Here is a 21,041-nt window from a genome sequence, read left to right as displayed (position 1 = left end):
AATACCTATCTCATCTCACAAATAGGGAATTATTACTATTCTGAGTTGGCAGCAGTTCCCTATACCTCTTTTGCAGGGGTGTAAATTGCTACCCATGGTGCTTTTACAGTGGAAAAATCACAGCATATATTTCTGTATCACTCTCCTCTTTTCTGGAGTCAGACACTCACGAAAAGTAACTGAATGTCATTTACTTTAATAAGAACTTGGTCTGAAAGTAGGGGGGATGCTGCTTCTACACAAAGGATGTGGAATCCGATTATTGTCTTTGTTGATTAATCAAATGCTAAGCGTGGGGGATGCTCTGCTGAGCAACACTACTTCCCTTCCCCAAGGCTGACATACCTGGAGTTCTGATGCCCGCTTCATCATTTCAAGGGTGATGTAGCAACCAATTGAATGACCAATCAGCACAAGCTTCATATCTTTTGGCACGTTCTTTCTGAGGAAGTCCAACTTGTGCTCAATTTGTCCGTGAAGTCCAAAGACATCCTCTAGTTCTTTAATATCCGTGTCTGAAAAATAAAACAAATACACATTCTTTTATTTAAGGGCATTTCCACAAACTCATCTCTCCCCACTTCTCTAGGAAACTCTCTGAAATGAAAATAATTTGTTATGTTGAGTGATCACCCACTGATAAACATAGACCTTCATTATGACCTCCACAGGATGTGAAATGTTGCTTCTAACTGAGGAAAGGGAAGGACTCAGTAATCCAGGGAGGCTGGGATCACAATACCCCAGAACAATGCTCTCTCTTCAATGGCTTTTCATTCAATTCAAGATCAAATTCAAGGCTTCGGTCCTGATCTTCAACGTACTCTATGGACTGACTCAGGTTCCTCAGGGACAATTTACCCTGTGTGATCATGACCTACCACAACAGCGGTGTACCACATGAACAATGGAACCAGAAACCTAAGGATCAAAACTAACACACTTAAGATAGAACTTTTTCTCCAAACAGACCACAGCAGTGGAACTTGTTTCCAGAAAAGGTCAGAAGGACCATGAACCTTAGGGCCTTCAGTGCATAATATAAAATCCACTTCTTCAACACCATACTCCCCACCTTCAAAATAACCCTACCAAAATCTCAGATTTAAAAACACAGAGGTGCTTACGCACACACCAAGAGAGAGATATACACATATTGTTTTGCGTCCACTTTAATAAACTTGTAAATATATTTACACAAGTTCTTCGAGTTCACCAATCACTGCTAATTCTCTGCTCCACTAAAGACTTTGTTTAACCCCAGGCAAGCGTCTCAGTGCCTCAGTTCCCCATCTGTAAAACTGGGATAGTAGCATCTCCCTACCATGAAGGAGTTTTGTGAGGGTAGATACATTAAAGATTGTTTTCAGAGTAGCAGCCATGTTAGTCTGTATTCGCAAAAAGAAAAAGAGTACTTGTGGCACCTTAGAGACTAACAAATTTATTTGAGCACAAGCTTTCGTGAGCTACAGCTCACTTCATCGGATGCATTCAGTGGAAAATACAGTGGGGAGATTTATATACATAGAGAACATGAAACAATGGGTGTTACCATACTGTAACCAGAGTGATCACTTAAGGTGAGCTATTACCAGCAGGAGAGCGGGGGGGGGGACCTTTTGTAGTGATAATCAAGGTGGGCCATTTCCAGCAGTTGATAAGAATGTCTGAGGAACAGTGGCGGGGGGGGGGGAGAATAAACATGGGGAAATACTTTTACTTTGTGTAATGACCCATCCACTCCCAGTCTTTATTCAAGCCTAAGTTAATTGTATCCAGTTTGCAAATTAATTCCAATCCACAGTCTCTCGTTGGAGTCTGTTTCTGAAGTTTTTTTGTTGAAGTATTGCCACTTTTAGGTCTGTAATTGAGAGACTAGAGAGATTGAAGTGTTTTCCAACTGGTTTTTGAATGTTATAATTCTTGACGTCTGATTTGTGTCCATTTATTCTTTTACGTAGAGACTGTCCAGTTTGACCAATGTACGTGGCAGAGGGGCATTGCTGGCACATGATGGCATATATCACATTGGTAGATGCGCAGGTGAACGAGCCTCTGATAGTGTGGCTGATGTGATTAGGCCCTATGATGGTATCCCCTGAATAGATATGTGGACACAGTTAGCAATGGGCTTTGTTGCAAGGATAGGTTCCTGGGTTAATGGTTCTGTTGTGTGGTGTGTGGTTGCTGGTGAGTATTTGCTTCAGGTTGGGGGGCTGTCTGTAAGCAAGGACTGGCCTGTCTCCCACGATCTGTGAGAGTGATGGGTCGTCCTTCAGGATAGGTTGTAGATCCTTGATGATGCGTTGGAGAGGTTTTAGTTGGGGGCTGAAGGAGATGGCTTGTGGCGTTCTGTTATTTTCTTCGTTGGGCCTGTCCTGGAGTAGGTGACTTCTGGGTACTCTTCTGGCTCTATCAATCTGTTTCTTCACTTCAGCACGTGGGTATTATAGTTGTAAGAATGCTTGATAGAGATCTTGTAGGTGTTTGTCTCTGTCTGAGGGGTTGGAGCAAATGCAGTTGTATCGTAGAGCTTGGCTGTAGACAATGGATCGTGTGGTGTGATCTGGATGAAAGCTGGAAGCATGTAGGTAGGAATAGCGGTCAGTAGGTTTACCATATAGGGTGGTGTTTATGTGACCATCGCTTATTAGCACCGTAATGTCCAGGAAGTGGATCTCTTGTGTGGACTGGTCCAGGCTGAGGTTGATGGTGGGATGGAAATTGTTGAAATTTATGGTGGAATTCCTCAAGGACTTCTTTACCATGGGTCCAGATGATGAAGATGTCATCAATGTAGCACAAGTAGAGTAAGGGCATTAGGGGACGAGAGCTGAGGAAGTGTTGTTCTAAGTCAGCCATAAAAATGTTGGCATACTGTGGGGCCATATGGGTACCCATAGCAGTGCCGCTGTCTTGAAGGTATACATTGTCCCCAAATGTGAAATAGTTATGGGTGAGGACAAAGTCACAAAGTTCAGCCACCAGGTTTGCTGTGACATTATCGGGGATACTGTTCCTGATGGCTTGTAGTCCATCTTTGTGTGGAATGTTGGTGTAGAGGGCTTCTACATCCATAGTGGCTAGGATGGTGTTTTTAGGAAGATCACCAATGGATTGTAGTTTCCTCAGGAAGTCAGTGGTGTTTCGAAGATAGCTGGGAGTGCTGGTAGCGTAGGGCCTGAGGAGGGAGTCTACATAGCCAGACAATCCCTGCTGTCAGGGTGCCAATGCCTGAGATGATGGGGCGTCCAGGATTTCCAGGTTTATGGATCTTGGGTAGCAGATAGAATTCCCCAGGTCGGGGTTCCAGGGGTGTGTCTGTGCGGATTTGTTCTTGTGCTTTTTCAGGGAGTTTCTTGAGCAAATGCTGCGAGGCACTCAGATATATTTAAGTACCAGAGAGAGAGAGAGAGAGAAACGTAGACGGCCAAATTCTCATTTACAATACTATACATAGAATAAATGATATTTATACCTCTTTAAAGGCCCTTTCCATAATAGAAAGGGGTTGAGCATAAATGAGAATCTAGTCCACAATACTGCTAATGCTGCCATCAAAGTTTTAAATCCATGTACAGTAAATTTCTTGCCCATCACAGTCAGCAGTTTTAAATACTAAAATTTTTTCACATTAATGCAGTAGCCACTTTCCTAGATGGAATGACCTAGTACTGTACTAAATGACCTTTTTGGTTGCCTATATAAAATGACCTTTTGATGCAAAATGATAATTGTTAAAAGAAAATAATGTATCCTAATATCTCCCCCCCTCCCCCAAACCTCAAGCAAATTACCACAGAGTTTGCTACAGAAAGGGCTTTGTTCAACCAAACTAATACTCCTAGTAAAACTGTTATTGGTCACGTCCTGGTATGATTTATATTAGGTTGCTTTAAATAAAAAAAGAAAAAAAGGTTTTATTAAAACACATGTGAGGGACAGAAAATTAGATGAGAAGCAATGTTTTGCCTATGAGGCTTTCTGCAGGTAATGGAAAATGAAAAAGCTTGTTCTGTTTTCCAAAACTTCAAATAAGGGCCTAAGGCCAAAACATTGTTTTTCATCTTAATTTCTGTTTTTAGCAAAAATTGTCTTTACTACTTTTTATTTGTTTATTTGGCAGCCTAACTTCATGCAGGAGGTAGCTGGCCACCTCACTCATCTCAGTAAAAGTACACATAGGACATGTCAAATTCAGAATAGCAGCATGGTTCATGGGTAGGGCATGACACTTCACTAGAACTCAGTAGATTTGAGTTCTATTCCAGGCTCTTCCATTAACCTACTGTGGGACCTTAGGTGAATCAGTTTCCCTCTATAAGTCTGTTTCTGATCCCATCCTTTATTTGTCTTGTGGTGCTAACTCTCTGGATTTTATTGAGAGTCGTGTAATATCAGATGTTTTACTTAAAGCCCCAGTACCTAGAAAGAAGTGATTTTATGGAAATCCCAGCTTTCATTTTAAAGAATAGAATACAATAAAAATAAATCTGTAATTCTCATTATTGTAGAAAAAAACTCGAAAATATGTACCACAAAGTTAAAAAAAAACAGACGGCAAATAGAAAACATGAACAAATATTAATAATAAATTTATCTCATGATTTTCTGTGGGACAGGAGTCGTAGTTTTTGAGCATTTGGGATTCAGATACTGTGTCTTTCTACATTACAAACTTCAGGTCAGGAAAAGCTGCTCACCATGCGTATGTACATTACCTGACACAATGGACATACTAAAAACACTTGTATAATACATCAACAACTGTGGGCAAACATAGTGCCAACATTTTCAAGCTAGTCTTCCTAAAGATAGGCCCCTAAATCCATATTTAGTCACCCAAATAAGTGACCTATAAGCTTCTAAGGTACCCACAGCTCTTATTAATTTCAGTAGGCGCTGTGGCTGCTCAGAACCACTGAAAGGATGGCCACTTTTTTATATGCCTAATTTTAGACTGCAAGCATGTTCTTTTCTTTTCAAACGCTGGTATACTGTGAGGCCAAATGACACAAGTATGACAAACACTGCATGGGAAGATAAGCATGTATTTGAGTTTTGTAGGATCCATATGCTAACTTTCAATAAATTACAGATTATGCTTTGATCCTGCACTCTTTACTCAGGTAAAACATCTATTAATTGCAACAGAAAATTGAACTGTCACCTATAGAACAAACCAGTTTGAAACTATGAGATTTTCTTCCCTTGTTTAACAGCAGTGATTATTCTAGTAACTTTCATCTCTAAACATAATAGTACAAGAGAGAAATATGAAACTGCTTTCATCATGGAAAATAACTATGGCCCTGATCTCACAAGCAGATGTGCGCCAGTATGGAATCCTGCTGATTTCAATAGCTGTTTTCACAGATGAATAAGAATGGCCGCAAATCAATGGTTAATAGCATTTGAATAAATAAGTGTTTTACTGGATTGGACCCATAAAACCCCTACTGGCAGATGCTGAAATCATTCGCGGCTTTGCCAGTCATGAATAATCCACACATTCCAAACTCCAAGACTTCTACACTATCCCACATCATCATGTATCCCCATATATATTTACATTTTTTTTTGGCCCCATATAAAATTGTCCTTGTCTCATGTTATCTCAAAGTGTCTCTCCAGTGCAAATGTTACCTTTATAATGGAAAGAAATCTATGGGAGCAGGCTCATGTCACTGGTTTATATGATTATTTATTTATTTTTATGGAATAAAATCGTCCAGGGATTGTCCAAAATCAACATGAGTTTCTTGGGTGGAGATGTTTAAATGGGATCTTTATATAAGCAAATAGATTTGCACAAACACATTGGCAGTTCCCTCTCTAATGGCTCTACATCAGAGAAGAGAGCAAAGGACGAGCTACTTCACCTCAGGTGTGGAATAAATTGCACGGCTGAAATGGAGCTCATTTAAGTTGAATTTTTAGATAGCAGAAGTTACATGAGTTGTACCTTATGCTGAATACACCCTATCTGAGCCAAGCCATGTAGTCTTAAGACTTTATTTAGCTGAAATGTATTAAAAGAAATACTGTACTTCTGTATTTTCTTTGGCAAAATGTTAATCTACTAATGTGCTTTTGGAAAAATAAGCTTGTGATCGCTTTAAAGAATCACTTTTTCTGACCTCTATTAAACCCAGAGTCAGAAAACAATGATAGATGAAATTCAAGTGTTTGTTAGAGATTAGTTGTCTGGTTAACGTTGCTAAGAAGAATGAGACTCTGGGTGTAAGAGAAATAGCCTTTTTGGAAGGGGAAAGGGGGTAGTATTGTATGTGAGTGAAATTAGATGAGAAGAAAAATCAATGGAAGGAACAGATGGATGGGTATCTCCAGCCAGAAGGCCATACACCCTCAAGATGGGCAGGGGACAGATAACTCAGTGGTTTGAGCATTGGCCTGCTAAACTCAGGGTTGTGAGCTCAATCCTTGAGGGGGCCATTTAGGGATCTGGGGCAAAAATTGGGGATTGGTCCTGCTTTGAGCTGGGGGTTGGACTAGATGACCTCCTGAGGTCCCTTCCAACCTTGATATTCTTTGATTCTAATACAGCAATATGAGCAGACAGTAACAACTCCCATGAGACTAACAGGGACATATCATTACAAAGTCTACAAGATCCTGGATCTCTTTTAAACTAGTTGCTCATAAATGACACCAAGGGTGAGATTTTTAGGGATGAAATTGTACACTTAACTTTGTACATGCCTAATTTCTGCATGTAAATCCCTGAAGTGTGCATGCAAATAAGGGACTTTCATGCACACATGGCCAGTTAGGTAACAAGATTTTGAACACTTAAGTTGGGTACCTATGAATATTTCTGTGCAGTTGCCAGGGTCAAACTTTGAAATCTGGCCCAGGATATTTAATCATAGTTGAAGACTTCATAAAGTAATTCCTTAACCCCCAAATTTTAGCTATGGTCTGCTAAGACACAATATAGACTTTCCTTTGAAATAAAGGGAAGATAATCTGGTGGAGTGCTAGAGGCAGCCACTAGCGAGAAAAGTTATCTTTTCATTTTTTTAAATAGAAGAGTAAAGAGTGTCAGCTATCAGCTACTTTATTTTTAAGATAATCGATCAGTTCAGCCACCCATTCAGTTATGAGTCTATATATATGGCCTTTGTCACTGAGCACTTCCCATTTTTCCAATGATGACTGTATTCCCTCGTTTCCTTCCCTCCTATCAAGCAGGCTTTGGTTTTATTTTTGCTTTGGCTTTTGTTTAAAGAATGACTCTATGGAAATGGAGGATACCAATGTGGGCAAATAGGTGGAGTTTACATTTGGCTCTGAACACGTTGAGGTTTTCAACTAGCAGTGACTCCCATATTCTTTGTCTGGCTCTGGTGAAGGGTCTATCTCCCATGGTCACAAGCCTATCCCTATAAGTCAATGGTAGTATGGATCCAGGAGAACGTAGCTGTGATAGAGGGCTGGCAAATCAGGGAGAAAAAAAATGTACTACTTCTGAAAGGTGCAAAAGGGTTAATTCATCATCGTAAGAAGGGAAACAAGAACTTGGAAATAGGTCCTCCTATAGCATAAATATAGTATATTCACATCTATTTGCAAATATACTAAAGTAATAGAGGGCTGTGTTACAACATGTGGAAGGAGCTAAAGTTTCTCCAAGAGCCACTGAGTTTCAGAGAGGGACAGTTTCTCTAGAAGTTCAGAGGGATGTATGTCAACTCCACTCTCTTTGAATGTTATGGTGTGTTCCCCTTTCCACGCTTTATTAACCAGTCCAGCGTGAGGAGAATATAACCTTGGGCCTGCCTTTTCTTTACTCCTATTGGAATAATTTGAAACCTGAGGTTGCTAAGAGGGCAGGGATTGTGATGATGACTGGCTAAGGAACAGAAAATGTATGTGGGGGTTAAGTTGTGCCCCCCCATCAGCCACCCAGTAGCCCTAAATATGAATTACATGGGGAAATACATCAGCACTGTTTGACTGCATAATTAGATGCCCCGTTCAATGACCCTACCCCTTTCCCTTCTGATCAACCCACCCCACAGCTCTTGCTCTTATTTAGTCATACAATTATTACAATTTACCAAGGGTCATGGTGGCTTCCCATCACTGACAATTTTTAAATCCAGATTGGATGTTTTCCTAAAAGATGTGCTCGAGGAATTATTTTGGGAAAGATCTGCGGTCTCTGTTATACAGGAGGTCAGACAAGATGATCACAATGATCCCTTCTGGCTTAGGAATCTAGGAATTTTTTTTTGCCACTGAGAAACCCAAAATAAAAATGTTAAAAGCCATGGAACTGTGCACTGAGAAACTGAACTGCCAGTTTTTGCTTTGCACGTGAAATACAGGCAAATTTTTGGAAAATGTATCCCCCAGAGATCGACTGCTTAAAGCCTGCATGCTTTACCCAGCCCAATTCGATTATTGAACCCTAGCTAATTTATATTAGCAAACTGTAAAATGGGGGAGAAGGAAGCATGTAAGAATGTTCAATAAATACTTTAAAAACCCCTATTGACACTAGGAACAAGTTCTTAAAGCACTGTGTTTTAGATTAACCTTTAGACCTTAATTTGGGCCCTCCTCCTCTAGGGAACTGCTCATGAGACATTTAAGATAAATATACTATTCGTTAGCGTTTATTGGAGTAATTACTTTTTGTAAAAGAATCCTCCACAAATAAATTGCCATTTTCTCAGGCTGCTGGAGTGATTCATGTGCATTATTTTCTTTATTAGAAAAATAACACAAATCTTAATTTATAAAATCGACTATCTATATTTTGTTCTCAAATATTTGCTTTCCATAGCTGCAATAATATTCTTTAATGCCTAAATTGTTTTTCAATAGGTCTTGTGTTGAAAAAATAAATCATATTTGCATGATCTCAACAAATGCAGTAAAAAAAGATTTGTTTTTAAAATAAAAATTAATTACAGCAAACAAATTAACTAGACATACACATTAGTGTCTATTTTGTTCTGCATATCTAAAACTTCTCTAAGCAATAATCAGCAGAGACCTACTTTTGCCGAGATGAACATCAAAGTCTAAGAGATAAAAACACAGACACAGAGCACTAAATCTTCATGAGTGCCCAAATGGCAAGTCAATACACGTATTGTTACATATGTTTGGATGGTCCAATTCTGAACTTCCCTACCCTTGCATAATCACTTACCTGCATGTAAAGTAAGTGTGATGTGGGTATAAAATGCTACCACCCACACAAGAGTTATAGGACTACATACAAGCAGGAAAGTGCTTGTTTAAAGATGTAACCAAGTCAGTGAGGAAGGCTGGCAGCAAGACCATCAAGATAGAAACTGTATCTTACTATGTGTACACCGCACCCAGCACAATAGGGCTCTGACCTCATCTGGGTCTCTCAGGACTACTACAATACAAATAATATATTACAATAATAATAATAATAATAATAATAATGAGGAAGTCACATGATGGAAATCTTGCAATTTTCTGGCATCACTAACTCGCTGAGTCTACTCCATGCGATAAGGAGGATCCACCTGCTTGGCAGAAGCCATCTTCATTTGGTTTCTCACAGAGAAAGGCAATGTTTCAGCTGAGCAATCTGTTTGTGCTGTAAAAAGCCCTTCCTAAAAGTTCTCCCAGCCCTAGCTCCTGAGTTGGACTCTAACAGGCAGCAATCTAGTACATTTCTTACCTTATGCATTTCCTTTAGGAACTGTCTTATTTTTATTGTGTACTTGGACAACATAAGTACTGTTCAGTTTTAGAAGGAGAAAACTGTTTCACGGATATCTGAATTCTGTTGTGTCACCAGCCTGAGGTATGTAATGTAGCATTCCTGGACAGAGGCTTACAATATGGTGTGTTCATTCTTTAATTCTTTAGATGTATAGTGGTATAATCATCATTTAATATTTGGCCAGACATAAATATCTTCCAGTTTTACAAAGGGAAATTTCTGCCATCAGATTCAGGAAAAGTTTGACTGGGGGAAAGGCAGAAAAACTTCAACCCACAGTCCATTTTAATAACATATTGTACTGTATTTCCAGTGACTTCCATCCAAGAGCTATTATTAATTTTAATACTTCGTGCACTATTTTTATAAAACAGAGGCTATCCCTGCACCCAAGGGATTTGTAATCTAAATTAGGCAGACAGTATATGACGACAACACATAAAGGAAAGAGGTGGGTAATTGGATAAAGGTTAAAACAAAAAAAAAGTAACATGAGTGGCATTACTCAGGACAGAGTCAATGGGGTAACTCAGTAAATAAGGTGCTAGGCAAACATAAACAAGATTAGCAGAATCTGACCATAAAGAACAAAGTTTATAAGCTTTGATATGTTTGAATAGATGGAAATAGGGAAGAAGGGTAGAGAGCCCAAGAGTAGAAAGCAAAGTGAAAAGTGTGGGTATATAGGTTGGATTTGAATGAGGAAAACAAGACAGCAGAAGAGGTGAGAAAAAAGACGAATCTCCAGTACAAGGGAGTGGAATCAGAGGAGTCATGGAGAGAATGGGAAAAGGTGGCAAGGATAGCAACACTGTGAGAAGATGAGAGCATAGGGGTAAAGGCAGAGATGAAGGGGAGGAGATTCAGGTAGAGCTGAACTGTGCAGTGCCTATAAAGGGAAGACACAGAATTTGAACTTTAAACAAGAAAGACAGGAAACTAGCAATGGACTGAGAGGAAGTCGATTCAAGGCCAGCATAGCTACTGCTGACACCTCTCTTTTATTAGTGTTTCATAGAACTCTAACACTATACTCATCTTTGGACCTGTGACATGGACAACAAAGATCTGAGTATTAATGCTCTGTCTATATAATAGACTGTGATTCTGCAAGACCACAGAGAATGCCTAGGAATTTGCAGTGAACCATGACCATGGAAGTGTGCGCTTATGTGAATGAATAAAACAGTCTGCATTTGCACAAACACAACCTGTTCAGATTTACAGCTTGTGATTCATAGGCGAATTCAACTGAGCTCTGTATAACACACCTTACTTGGATAGAATGAAAACAAAAATAAGCCTTTATTTAAGTATAACAAAAGATCAACTTTGCAACAGTAGCACTTAGGTCTCTCAGCCATAATGCAGAATTCCAAGAAAAATAAATCCATCCTAATGTCTCTGGCGCATTGCCATACCTGCAGCATTATAGCCCAGATAGAGGACTAAGAATCTTTGCAGACACTTGAAAGCCACCAGCTCTTTCTTCATGAATGATGAAAGAAGAACTGAATTCTTGGTAACAGGATAGCAATCTTCTCAATTACACTGCTACCTTATTTTAAAACTATTGGCAGTAGAAGAATGTATATTGCACTGTCCTGATTGTTAACATAAATTGCTCTGTTTCCCAAAGCTACATAATAATTTGAAGGTTGGAATGTTTCCTTGTTTTAAATGGCATAAACAGAAGGCTGATAAAACATCAATTAATAAGCCTACATTGTTTAAATAAGTTACAGGGTGGAACCCGAGCCCCACTGATGTAAACTGGAATTCTGACTTCGATTTTGAGGGAGCCAAGACTTCACCCACAGACTCCAATTCTCCACTGCCTTGCAATATGTGTAGCCATTTAAACCCAATCAAAGTGAGCACAAAGTGAGTGTAAAATGCTACCAAATCAAAACAGGGGTTTTTCCACTCACTTTGCACAAGTATCAATGACTACACAAAGTATAAAGCAGAGATTGGGGGAGATTGGACCCTGAGAGCCAGATTCTGTAGTCTGCTCAATTCACTTTATGCCACTTATGCCAACAGTGAGCATTAGAGCAGGCACCTTAGGGGAGCAGTGGCCAGGAATCAGGGAGTCCCAGCTGTCTGATACACTGCACTCTGTCTCAACATCAGTTTACACGAGCTGAGGATCTGAGCTATGGCATTTAGAGACTCCGTTACCATCCCACCAGTACTGAATAATAGCAAAGAGAGAGGGGGAAAATGCATCACCTGCAAGGGCAGGTGATGGTCCCCCGATAAAAAAGGAACAGATACAATATTGTATAGCTAAATAATTTTTGCATGATCCATTATTATTATGGAGGCATCTTCTTAAAAGACAGGATTATCAAACTAGTGTCTAAATACCAAATACACGTATATGAATGAGGAACTAAACCACTAGTCTTTTTTCTGTATGATTTTATTAATATAATATTGTCCAAGATTAGTATTTAAAGGAATTAAACATATACTTAACTAAATTAGGTACCATTCTAACTGTATTAAAGTAGCTAGTTAGCTACACTTAGTTTCATTTACATCACTTCAGGGCTTTCACAGCTACTTTAAAAATTCAATTAAGTCCGCTATTCAGTTGTCTGCAATTTTAAACAGGTAAAGTTTCGGGTAGGATTTTTCAAAGGGCTCAGCATAGGCCCAACTAACTGGGAGTTTTACAATTGCTTCACTGGGAGCAAAAAATTAGGTGACAATAATATTGAGCACCTTTGAAAATGCCTCCTGTTCAGCTGATACCTCCAGGCCCCAATACTGTAGCACAGGGCTCGGCAACCTGCGGCACACAAGCCGATTTCTACTGGCACGTTGCTGCCAGCCGGGGTCCCGGCCGCCACCCCAGCTCAGCCCGCTGCCAGCCTGGGTGAACGGAACCCCAGGCCGGCAGCGGGCTGAGCGGGGCCGGCGGCTGGGGCCCCGGCTGGCAGGAGCCGGCGGCTTGAACCCCAGACCGGCGGCAGGCTGAGCTGCTCGACCCGCTGCCAGTCTGGGGTTCTGTCCACCGGCGTAGTGTATGAAATTTCTCCCCATAGGATCGTGCTACTTGCGGAGCACCAAGACTGGCAGCCATAAGTAGTACACCATAAGTAGCACATTCCTACAGGGAGAAATTTAATTTCCTACACAGGGGTAGGGAAGGTGGGGCCTCCACAAACAGCGGGCCACTTTCCACTCCCTGACTGCCCCCCTCATAACTCCTGACCCATCCAATTGCCCTCCCCCTGCTCCTTGTACCCTGACCACCCCCTCCCTAGGACCCCCTACCCCTGACTGCCCCACTCAGAACCCTCCACCCATCCAACCCCGCCCCGCTCCTTGTCACCAGTACAAATTGCGCATAACTCCACTGAAGTCCACGGAATATCAAATAATATCTGAATCAAGTCTGTAGTCTTTCAATTCAAGTAAGTAAATAACTGCACACATAACATTATAAGATCTGGATTTATCATTAAAGTTACTAAATGTTTGGATGGGATGCTAAGAAAATAAACAGGAAAATGTAGATACATATTTCCTTAATGCATGCTGCAAAATTCTATTTCACTCATTTTGACCATGATTGAGCAAGGTTCTTGAGCACTTGCATAGCTTTACGCATCTAAGGGGTCCTGTGAAAGTCAATGGGAGTTTTGCCATTGACTTTAATTGAATGCCAGGAATCACCTTTAGGTCTACTCACATGATTATTGTTCAGCATGTGCTTAAGTATCTTGCTCAATCAGGGCCTTTAATAATAATTTACTGCATGAGGCTCAAAGGAAAAAAAATGTCACAGCAAGTAAAACATTGTAGCATCTCTAGGGCTATTTGCTTTTCACACATTTCAATGTAATACATTCCAGTCGGTCCATAAAATGAAATATACACTTGTTTCCCTAAAATAAGCATCCAGTAATAAAACCATAAAATGAAATATAAGTATTGTCAAGCAATGACAAAAATGTCAACCTTTATATCAATACTAATGATTCATGATGTACATTTAGGACTTAAACAGTCCTCAAAAGGCTGAGATGTACACGCTTTTTGAGCAACAGAGGTTGCAGCATCAAGATAGGCAGCATGACTAGTCTGTGCTGAAGCAGTTCCTGCCCTGTCCTGAGAAAACAACCAGTTCCTCTGCACAGGCATTGATGTGGGATAGCTCACTGGTGACGAATCCTATGCGAGGGGCTCAAAGTGAATCATCACTTGCAGTAACTAGCTACATAAACAGGAAGCTCAACGTCTACCTATATTTAAAATCCATGCTTACAAATGAAGCCTGCCTAACTCTGCCTGGATAACACATTCATGATTTGGTTCTTTCTTTAACATAGCCAAAAGATGCCAATATTCAAGAATTGGGTCCTGACTGCATTTCTTTGTACACGATGCTACTCACAATTCTAAGAATAAGCAGCTTTCATGATGACCAACATCAGAAAAGAAAAAACTAATATAATAATATATTAGTATATAATATATCCCAATATAAACTTGGGGGACAAATTTTGCAGGCTAAAATGAGCAATAAATTAAGTTGCAGATATATATCTTGTTGTAAGGGAGTCTATCTGGGTCTCAACTGATGTAATTTGTATGCGAGGGGGCAGAGGTTGTTGTAAATAGGCATAAATTAAGTGTGTGTGTCAGGCACTGTAGTTTAACTCAGGCCATGTCTACGCTACAGAGTTAAGTTGACTTAAGTTATGTTGAAGATCATAAGACGCTTTAGTAACATTGGTTGTGCACGTCCACACAACGCTCCTTGTGTTGGTGGACAGAGTCCACAGTTGGTGCTCTAGCATCGAGAGAGAGAGAGAGTGTTGCATTGTGGATAGCTACCCCTCGGTACAACTCAACACCCTGTGTCACAGTAAATCATAGAGACGTGCTCGCTGTCCCATGATGCAGTTCTTCCCATCCCATCACTCCACGGGCTTCCTACTTCGTTCTGTGTCATTTTCCAACTGTCCTTGAGAACTATATGCCCACCATCTCTGCCTGACAGCATGGATGCTGAGCTGCTGACCAGTCTGGTGATGAGCGCTATGAACACAACGTGGCTGGTCCTGCAGTATTTCATGAGCTGTGAAACAAGAGTGTAAATGGAAACAAATAATTCAAGATTATGTACCATGGAAACAAATAATTCAAGATGACTGCTGGCATTCATGGAGCAGCTTGCCACAGTGGACTGTCAGTACTAGGGAATGTAGGCTAGGGAAACAAGAACTAAACGGTGGGACTGCATCGTGATGCAGGTATGGGATGACGAGCAGTAGCTGCAAAACTTTCAGATGCACAAATCCACCTTCACGGAGCTACGTGCTGAGCTCGACCCAGCACTGCTGCGCAAGGACACCAGAATAACAGCTGCCGTCACTGCTGAAAAGCGAGTCACGATTGCCATGTGGAAACTGGCAACTCCACACTGCCGCCGGTCAGTCACAAATCAGTTTGGGAGGAAAAGTTCACCGTGGGGGTTGCAGTGATGCAAATGTGCAGGGCCATTAATTGCCTCCTGCTATGAAGGATGCGACTCTTGGTAATGTGCAGGAAATAATTGATGGCTTTGCGGCAATGGGATTCCCCAACTATAGTGGGGTGACAGATGGCACGCATATCCCAATTTTGGTCCCCAACCATCTTGCCGTGGAGTACATCAACCAAAAAGGCTACTTCTCCATGATCTGACAGATGCTGGTGGATCACCGGGGCCATTTCACTGACATCAATGCAGGGTCATCAGGGAAGGACATCTTTCAGAACACTGCATGCTGGAACTTTCTTTCCAGACTCGAAGAGCCCAATGCAGGCTGGGCAAATGCAAACAGTGACTCTTGGAGACCCCGCCTACCCATTGCTCCAGTGGCCCATGAAGCCTTACACTGGGAACTAGACAGCAGCAAGGAGAACTTCAACATCAGGCTCAGCAAGTGCCAAACAACCGTTGAATGTGCCTTTGGCCAATTAAAAAGTCGCTGGTGGTGTCTTTTTGGCCAGTTAGACCTCAATGAGGAAAATATTCCAATGGTCATTGGGGCCTGCTGTACTCTACATAATATTTGGGGTAGACTGCTGAGGCTGATCAGCTGGCTGCTGATTTTGAACAGCCAGATACAAGGGCAATTCAAGGGGTGCAGCAAGAGGCTATTCGAATCAGGGAGGCTTTGAAGGACCATTTTGACAATGATTCTCAGTAATGTGTGTTTATGTGATGCACTAGGCCAGGCAATGATTACTTGCCGCCTTGAATTACCCCTATAGTGCTTGCTTCCTAAGAGTCAATTGTATAGCCAGTGTGTTTCAAAGTTAGCACTAATCGATGTGTGTTTGTCACAAATACTCATTTTAATAACAGGACAAAACACAAATTTTTGGTAAACTAGGGGACATGACAATGAGGAACAGTCTCACGGTTAGGGTTTTCACAGCTGTGTGTAACTCCAGCTTTCTATGGGAAACCAGTCCCTAGGTGTGAAGTGCATGGGGGGTACTGTGAGGGCCTGGGAACACACAAGAACTGCGGTGGAGGAGTTTGGGGAGTGCACAGATTGGAGTTCTATAATGGTTGCAGGGGGAGTCACACACAGATGGGCTCAGATTGCAGAGTAATGAGGGACTCCATTGTCTGTCTGGCCCTCCAGGAGCTTTATCATCTGCTCCTGCCCCCGAGTCCTTTCCAAGCTATCGCACCTCAGTCTTACATTAATTTGGGATCTCCCTCTTGTTTCACTATATGCTGCATCTGTTGATTGCAGCACTTCATGAAATATATCCTCTTTACTCCCCTGGTTCGCTGCCTTATCTGACGGAAGCACTCTGCCGGTGTGGAGGAGGGAGACCTCAAAGGCACATCTGCAGAAGCCAAAGAAACAATGAACAGAGACAGTATTGTGAGTGTGGTCACAGCCGTTAATCACTATAGTTACACACGCCTATTTTTCACCATCCCTGGGCTAGCATATAGGTTGGCCCGAGTCCCCAATATGGTGAGTTTGGCAGGGGGTGGGGAAGAGGCGGGCAAGAGGGAAGAAGGGACAAAGGGTAGTTTGCGAAGGGGGTTATTACAAGCAGCTAGGGAGCTATTCTGAATATTACGAGGAGTACTTGTGGCACCTTACAGACCAACAAATTTATTTGGGCATAAGCTTTCGTGGGCTAAAACCCACTTCAACACTTCCTGGGTTAGTGTTATTGTTGTGTGGTGTGTAGTTGCTGGTGAGTCTTTGCTTCAGGTTGGGGGGCTATCTGTAAGCGAGGACTGGCCTGTCTCCCAAGGTCTGTGAGAATGAGAGATCATTTTTCAGGATAGGTTGTAGATCCTTGATGATGTGCTGGAGAGGTTTTAGTTGGGGGCTGAAGGTGACAGCTAGTGGCGTTCTGTTACTTTCTTTGTTGGGTCTGTCCTGTAGTAGGTGACTTCTGGGTACTCTTCTGGCTCTGTCAATCTGTTTCTTCACTTCAGCAGGTGGGTATTGTAGTTTTAAGAACACTTGATAGAGATCCTGTAGGTGTTTGTCAGAGAACACTTCAACCTCCCTGGACACTCAATAACAGACTTAAAAGTGGCAATTCTTCAACAAATATACTTCAAAAACAGACTCCAACGAGAAACTGCAAAACTAGAATTAACTTGCAAACCAGACACCATAAAATTAGACCTGAATAAAGACTGGGAGTGGATGAGTCAGTACAAGAACTAAAAAAAAAAAAAAAGTTTCAAAGTAGCAGCCGTGTTAGTCTGTATCCGCAAAAAGAAAAGGACTTATGGCACCTTAGAGACTAACAAATTTATTTGAGCATAACCTTTCGTGAGCTACAGCTCACTTCATCGAATGCATGCAGTGGAAAATACAGTGGGGAGATTTTATATACACAGAGAACATGAAACAATGGGTGTTATCATACACACTGTAACAAGAGTGATCAGGTAAGGTGAGCTATTACCAGCAAGAGAGCGGGGGGGGGGGGGCGAACGACCTTTTGTAGTGGTCAAGGTGGGCCATTTCCAGCACTTTACAAGAACGTGTGAGGAACAGTGGGGGGGGGGGAACGGAATAAACATGGGGAAATAGTTTTACTTTGTGTAATGACACATCCACTCCTAGTCTTTATTCAAGCCTAAAACTAAAAAAGAAAAACAAAAAACTAATTTCCCCATGCTAATTTGCCCCTATTGTTACTCACACTTTCTTGTTAACTGTTGATAATAGCCCACTTTAATTGAACTGTCTTGACCCCCTACTTGGTAAGGCATCTTTTCATGTACTGCTATATATATCTTCCTACTGTATTTTCCACTCCATGCATCTGACAAAGTGGGTTTTAGCCCATGAAAGCTTACGCCCAAATAAATTTGTTAGTCTATAAGGTGCCATAAGGACTCCTCGTTGTTTTTGCTGATACAGACTAACACGGCTACCCCTCTGAAACCTATTCGGAACATTGGTACCCTTTTCCACACGCTAGGGTAATCATATCATATCAAACCCAATATCTCACTCCTAAGGGTAACCCAGTATGCAAGGATACATCTCCTGCATGCGTGTGGTTTAGACCGGCTTTGTATGCTGCTCGCCTGTGTGCTGAGCTGCTCCCTGCAGAAATAATTGATGGGTGGCGCAGTAAAGTTTCCTACAGTGGGGGGAGAAACAAAAAGCTGCTCTACCAATGAACCTTCTTCAGCAGAGGATTGTATAATACCTACAGGAAAGTTTACTAGAGATCCCTATGGAGAATTCCAGGGACATCCCTGCGTACATTAACAAACTTTTCCCCCATGGACCCACTGCATAGATACACAGGCTCTATTGTTAATTTCTGTCCCTTATTCCTCTTCTACCATACAACAAAGTACACGAGAGCTCAATCTCCTTTCACCATTCAGTATCAAAACAAAATGAGCACTTACTGGAGCTCCCCATCCTGCATGCCAGAGCCAGAGTGCTGGGACTGGCTAGACCCCTCTGGAGTGGAAAAGAGGTCCTGACTTGCCACGCACCGGAGGACCCTGCTGTTTGCTCCACATTGTCCTCCAGCTTCACTTTCATCTACCACTTCGTCATCAGGGTTCAGTCTGCTGGTCACTGCCTCCAGTCCCCCCGAAGTATCCACAGGGCTCTTGGGGGTGGAGGTGGGGTCACTGCTGAGGATGGCATCCAGCTCCTTATAGAAGCGGCATGTCTTCTGCACTGCATCACAGTGATGGTTGGCCTCCCTTGCCTTCTGGTACACCAGCTTCAGCTCCTTGATCTTAGCACGGCACTGCTGCGTGTCCCTCTCATGCCCCTTCTCCTGCATGGCACGAGCAATCAGCCTGTAGCCATCAAATTTCCTACAGCTGGAGCGAAGTGTGACTGCACAGCCTCCTCTCCCCATAGACTCAGCAGATCCAACAGCTGTGGTATGCTCTACGCAGGAGAGCATCTGCTGCGGAAAGCCAGCAGGGTCAGCTGGGAAGATGCTATAAGAATTGTGCACACCAAGCAAACAGGAAGAGGAATTACAAGGCCTTTAAATGGGGGAGGGACACATACTTGTGTACCTTCAGAGCAGCGGAGTTCAAACTGCTGACCAGAGCGGTCAGGATGGGCATTGTGGGATACCTCCTGGAGGCCGATTAGGGCGATATAACTAAGTGCAGCATCTACAATGATGCTGCGCCACTAACTACAAAAAGCTCTATGCTGCTCATCGAGGTGGTTTTATGATGTCGGCTTAGCAAGGAAGTTACATGGCTGGGAGGAACATTTCAGTGTGTACACCTCCACTGTTTTGTTGATGAAAGCTGACTTTTGTTAACAAAACAGTGTAGCATACACAAGGCCTTACACTGTTACACTCTTTAGTCGCTTCTTCTGCTACTTTCCTGTCTTCTGCCCACTAAGTACGCAAATCATCCACCTAAAACTCTTTTACACCTCCCTACCAGCTGTGGACCTTGCACCACCTTATATTTAGCCTTTGAATCTGGCCATGTGTTTTTAATACTGCACTTGCTATCCAACATCTCAAATATACGCTTTGCTGAAGCACAGAAGGGGAGTCACTAAATTTTCAGGAGCTGTCTAGAAAAATGCCATAGACAGAAACCTGGAGCTGACTTATTTCAACACTGGACCCACAATTTGTCAATAGCTCCCAGTTACCCCAAAGAGATGGTATAAAGTACTTTTCAAACTAAGCGAGCATTAAAAACATTTGACATGCTTCCAAATAAGTTAAAAAACATAAGGTTGCCAATGTACTCTGACTTCATACCCTTTTACATAAACTCCCTCCTTGTTGCTTATACGGAGACAATAATGAGAGTGAAGTCAGTCAGTTCATACTAAAACTGAGTGAGCATTTAGATTTCCCTGTAATATGACATTTCCATTGGATTACTTCCCTTAACATTTGCTATTGTGCAGGCCACAATCCCATTAGCGGTGGCATAGTGACCACTATGGTAATTGCTTACACCCACAAAAATATTATTAGAAAAGTACTGCATGTATTCTTAGCTATCATTACTACATCTCAGCAAGTAGAAACAAGTGTGAGAGCCAACACTGCCTGATCTACCAGCTCTCCACAGACCACCAGCAAGTGCCTGGGAACGACCAGTGGCCCACAGACCACAGTTTGGGAATCACTGTCCTAAAATAATATGCAATCCTCTTATTATAGCACACAGTGTTCCTTGTCTTCTTCAGACTACTATTTTAGCCACTTTCCTAGCAGAATAGTTAATCATAGGATTATACAAATGAATGGCCCTTCTCTGGCATTCATGCAGACCCTCATATTATGTCATCTGGCAGACAAACAATGATCCATCATATTACACAATAGGCCAGATTCTGCCCTGATTTACTCTAGTGTAAATCCAGAGTAACTCTGTTGACTTCATTTAGGGTTAATCTGGATTTATATATTTGTAACTGAAGGCAGAATCTGTCCCAATGTTAGTTACACAGAGAGGATTTGTTAGTTACACAGAGAGAATTTGCAAATGAAACCATAAACTCCATTTTGTCAGGTAGTAAATCCTAAAACAGAGCCAAGAGGCAATTAACCGAAGAAACAACATAGCATAGAGTTTCCAAATGTCCCCACAGAGCGAGAGAGAACATACATAGCCATTTCACCATCAGTGTTTTACACTGATAAGAATGTTACCATTTTGGAGGATGTAACCTGAAGCTCTCCATACCTTCACATGCTGTTTGTCTGCTTCTCCCACTACCCTTTCCTGGGGCTTCTTCCATGCTGCCACTTAAGCATGCAACCTACTTTCCAAATG

General features: G+C 41.8%; 1 protein-coding gene across 6 annotated transcripts in view; it reads right to left on the bottom strand.

Moving 5' to 3' along the window:
• The window catches only part of LDAH (lipid droplet associated hydrolase), a 173,138-nt gene that overhangs the window by 104,215 nt on the left and 47,882 nt on the right, over window positions 1-21,041 (bottom strand). For all 6 annotated transcript variants that reach the window (XM_043510187.1, XM_043510188.1, XM_038395683.2 and 3 more), the window contains one exon: window positions 346-515. In XM_043510187.1, coding sequence (XP_043366122.1) covers window positions 346-515 — 170 coding nt within the window. The remainder of the gene's footprint in view (window positions 1-345; window positions 516-21,041) is intronic.

The sequence above is a fragment of the Dermochelys coriacea genome, chromosome 3 (genome assembly GCF_009764565.3).
Source record: "Dermochelys coriacea isolate rDerCor1 chromosome 3, rDerCor1.pri.v4, whole genome shotgun sequence".
In the NCBI taxonomy this organism is placed as follows: Eukaryota; Metazoa; Chordata; order Testudines; family Dermochelyidae; genus Dermochelys; species Dermochelys coriacea.
Note: the sequence above shows the minus strand (reverse complement) of the source record. Positions and strands in the feature narration are given on the sequence as shown.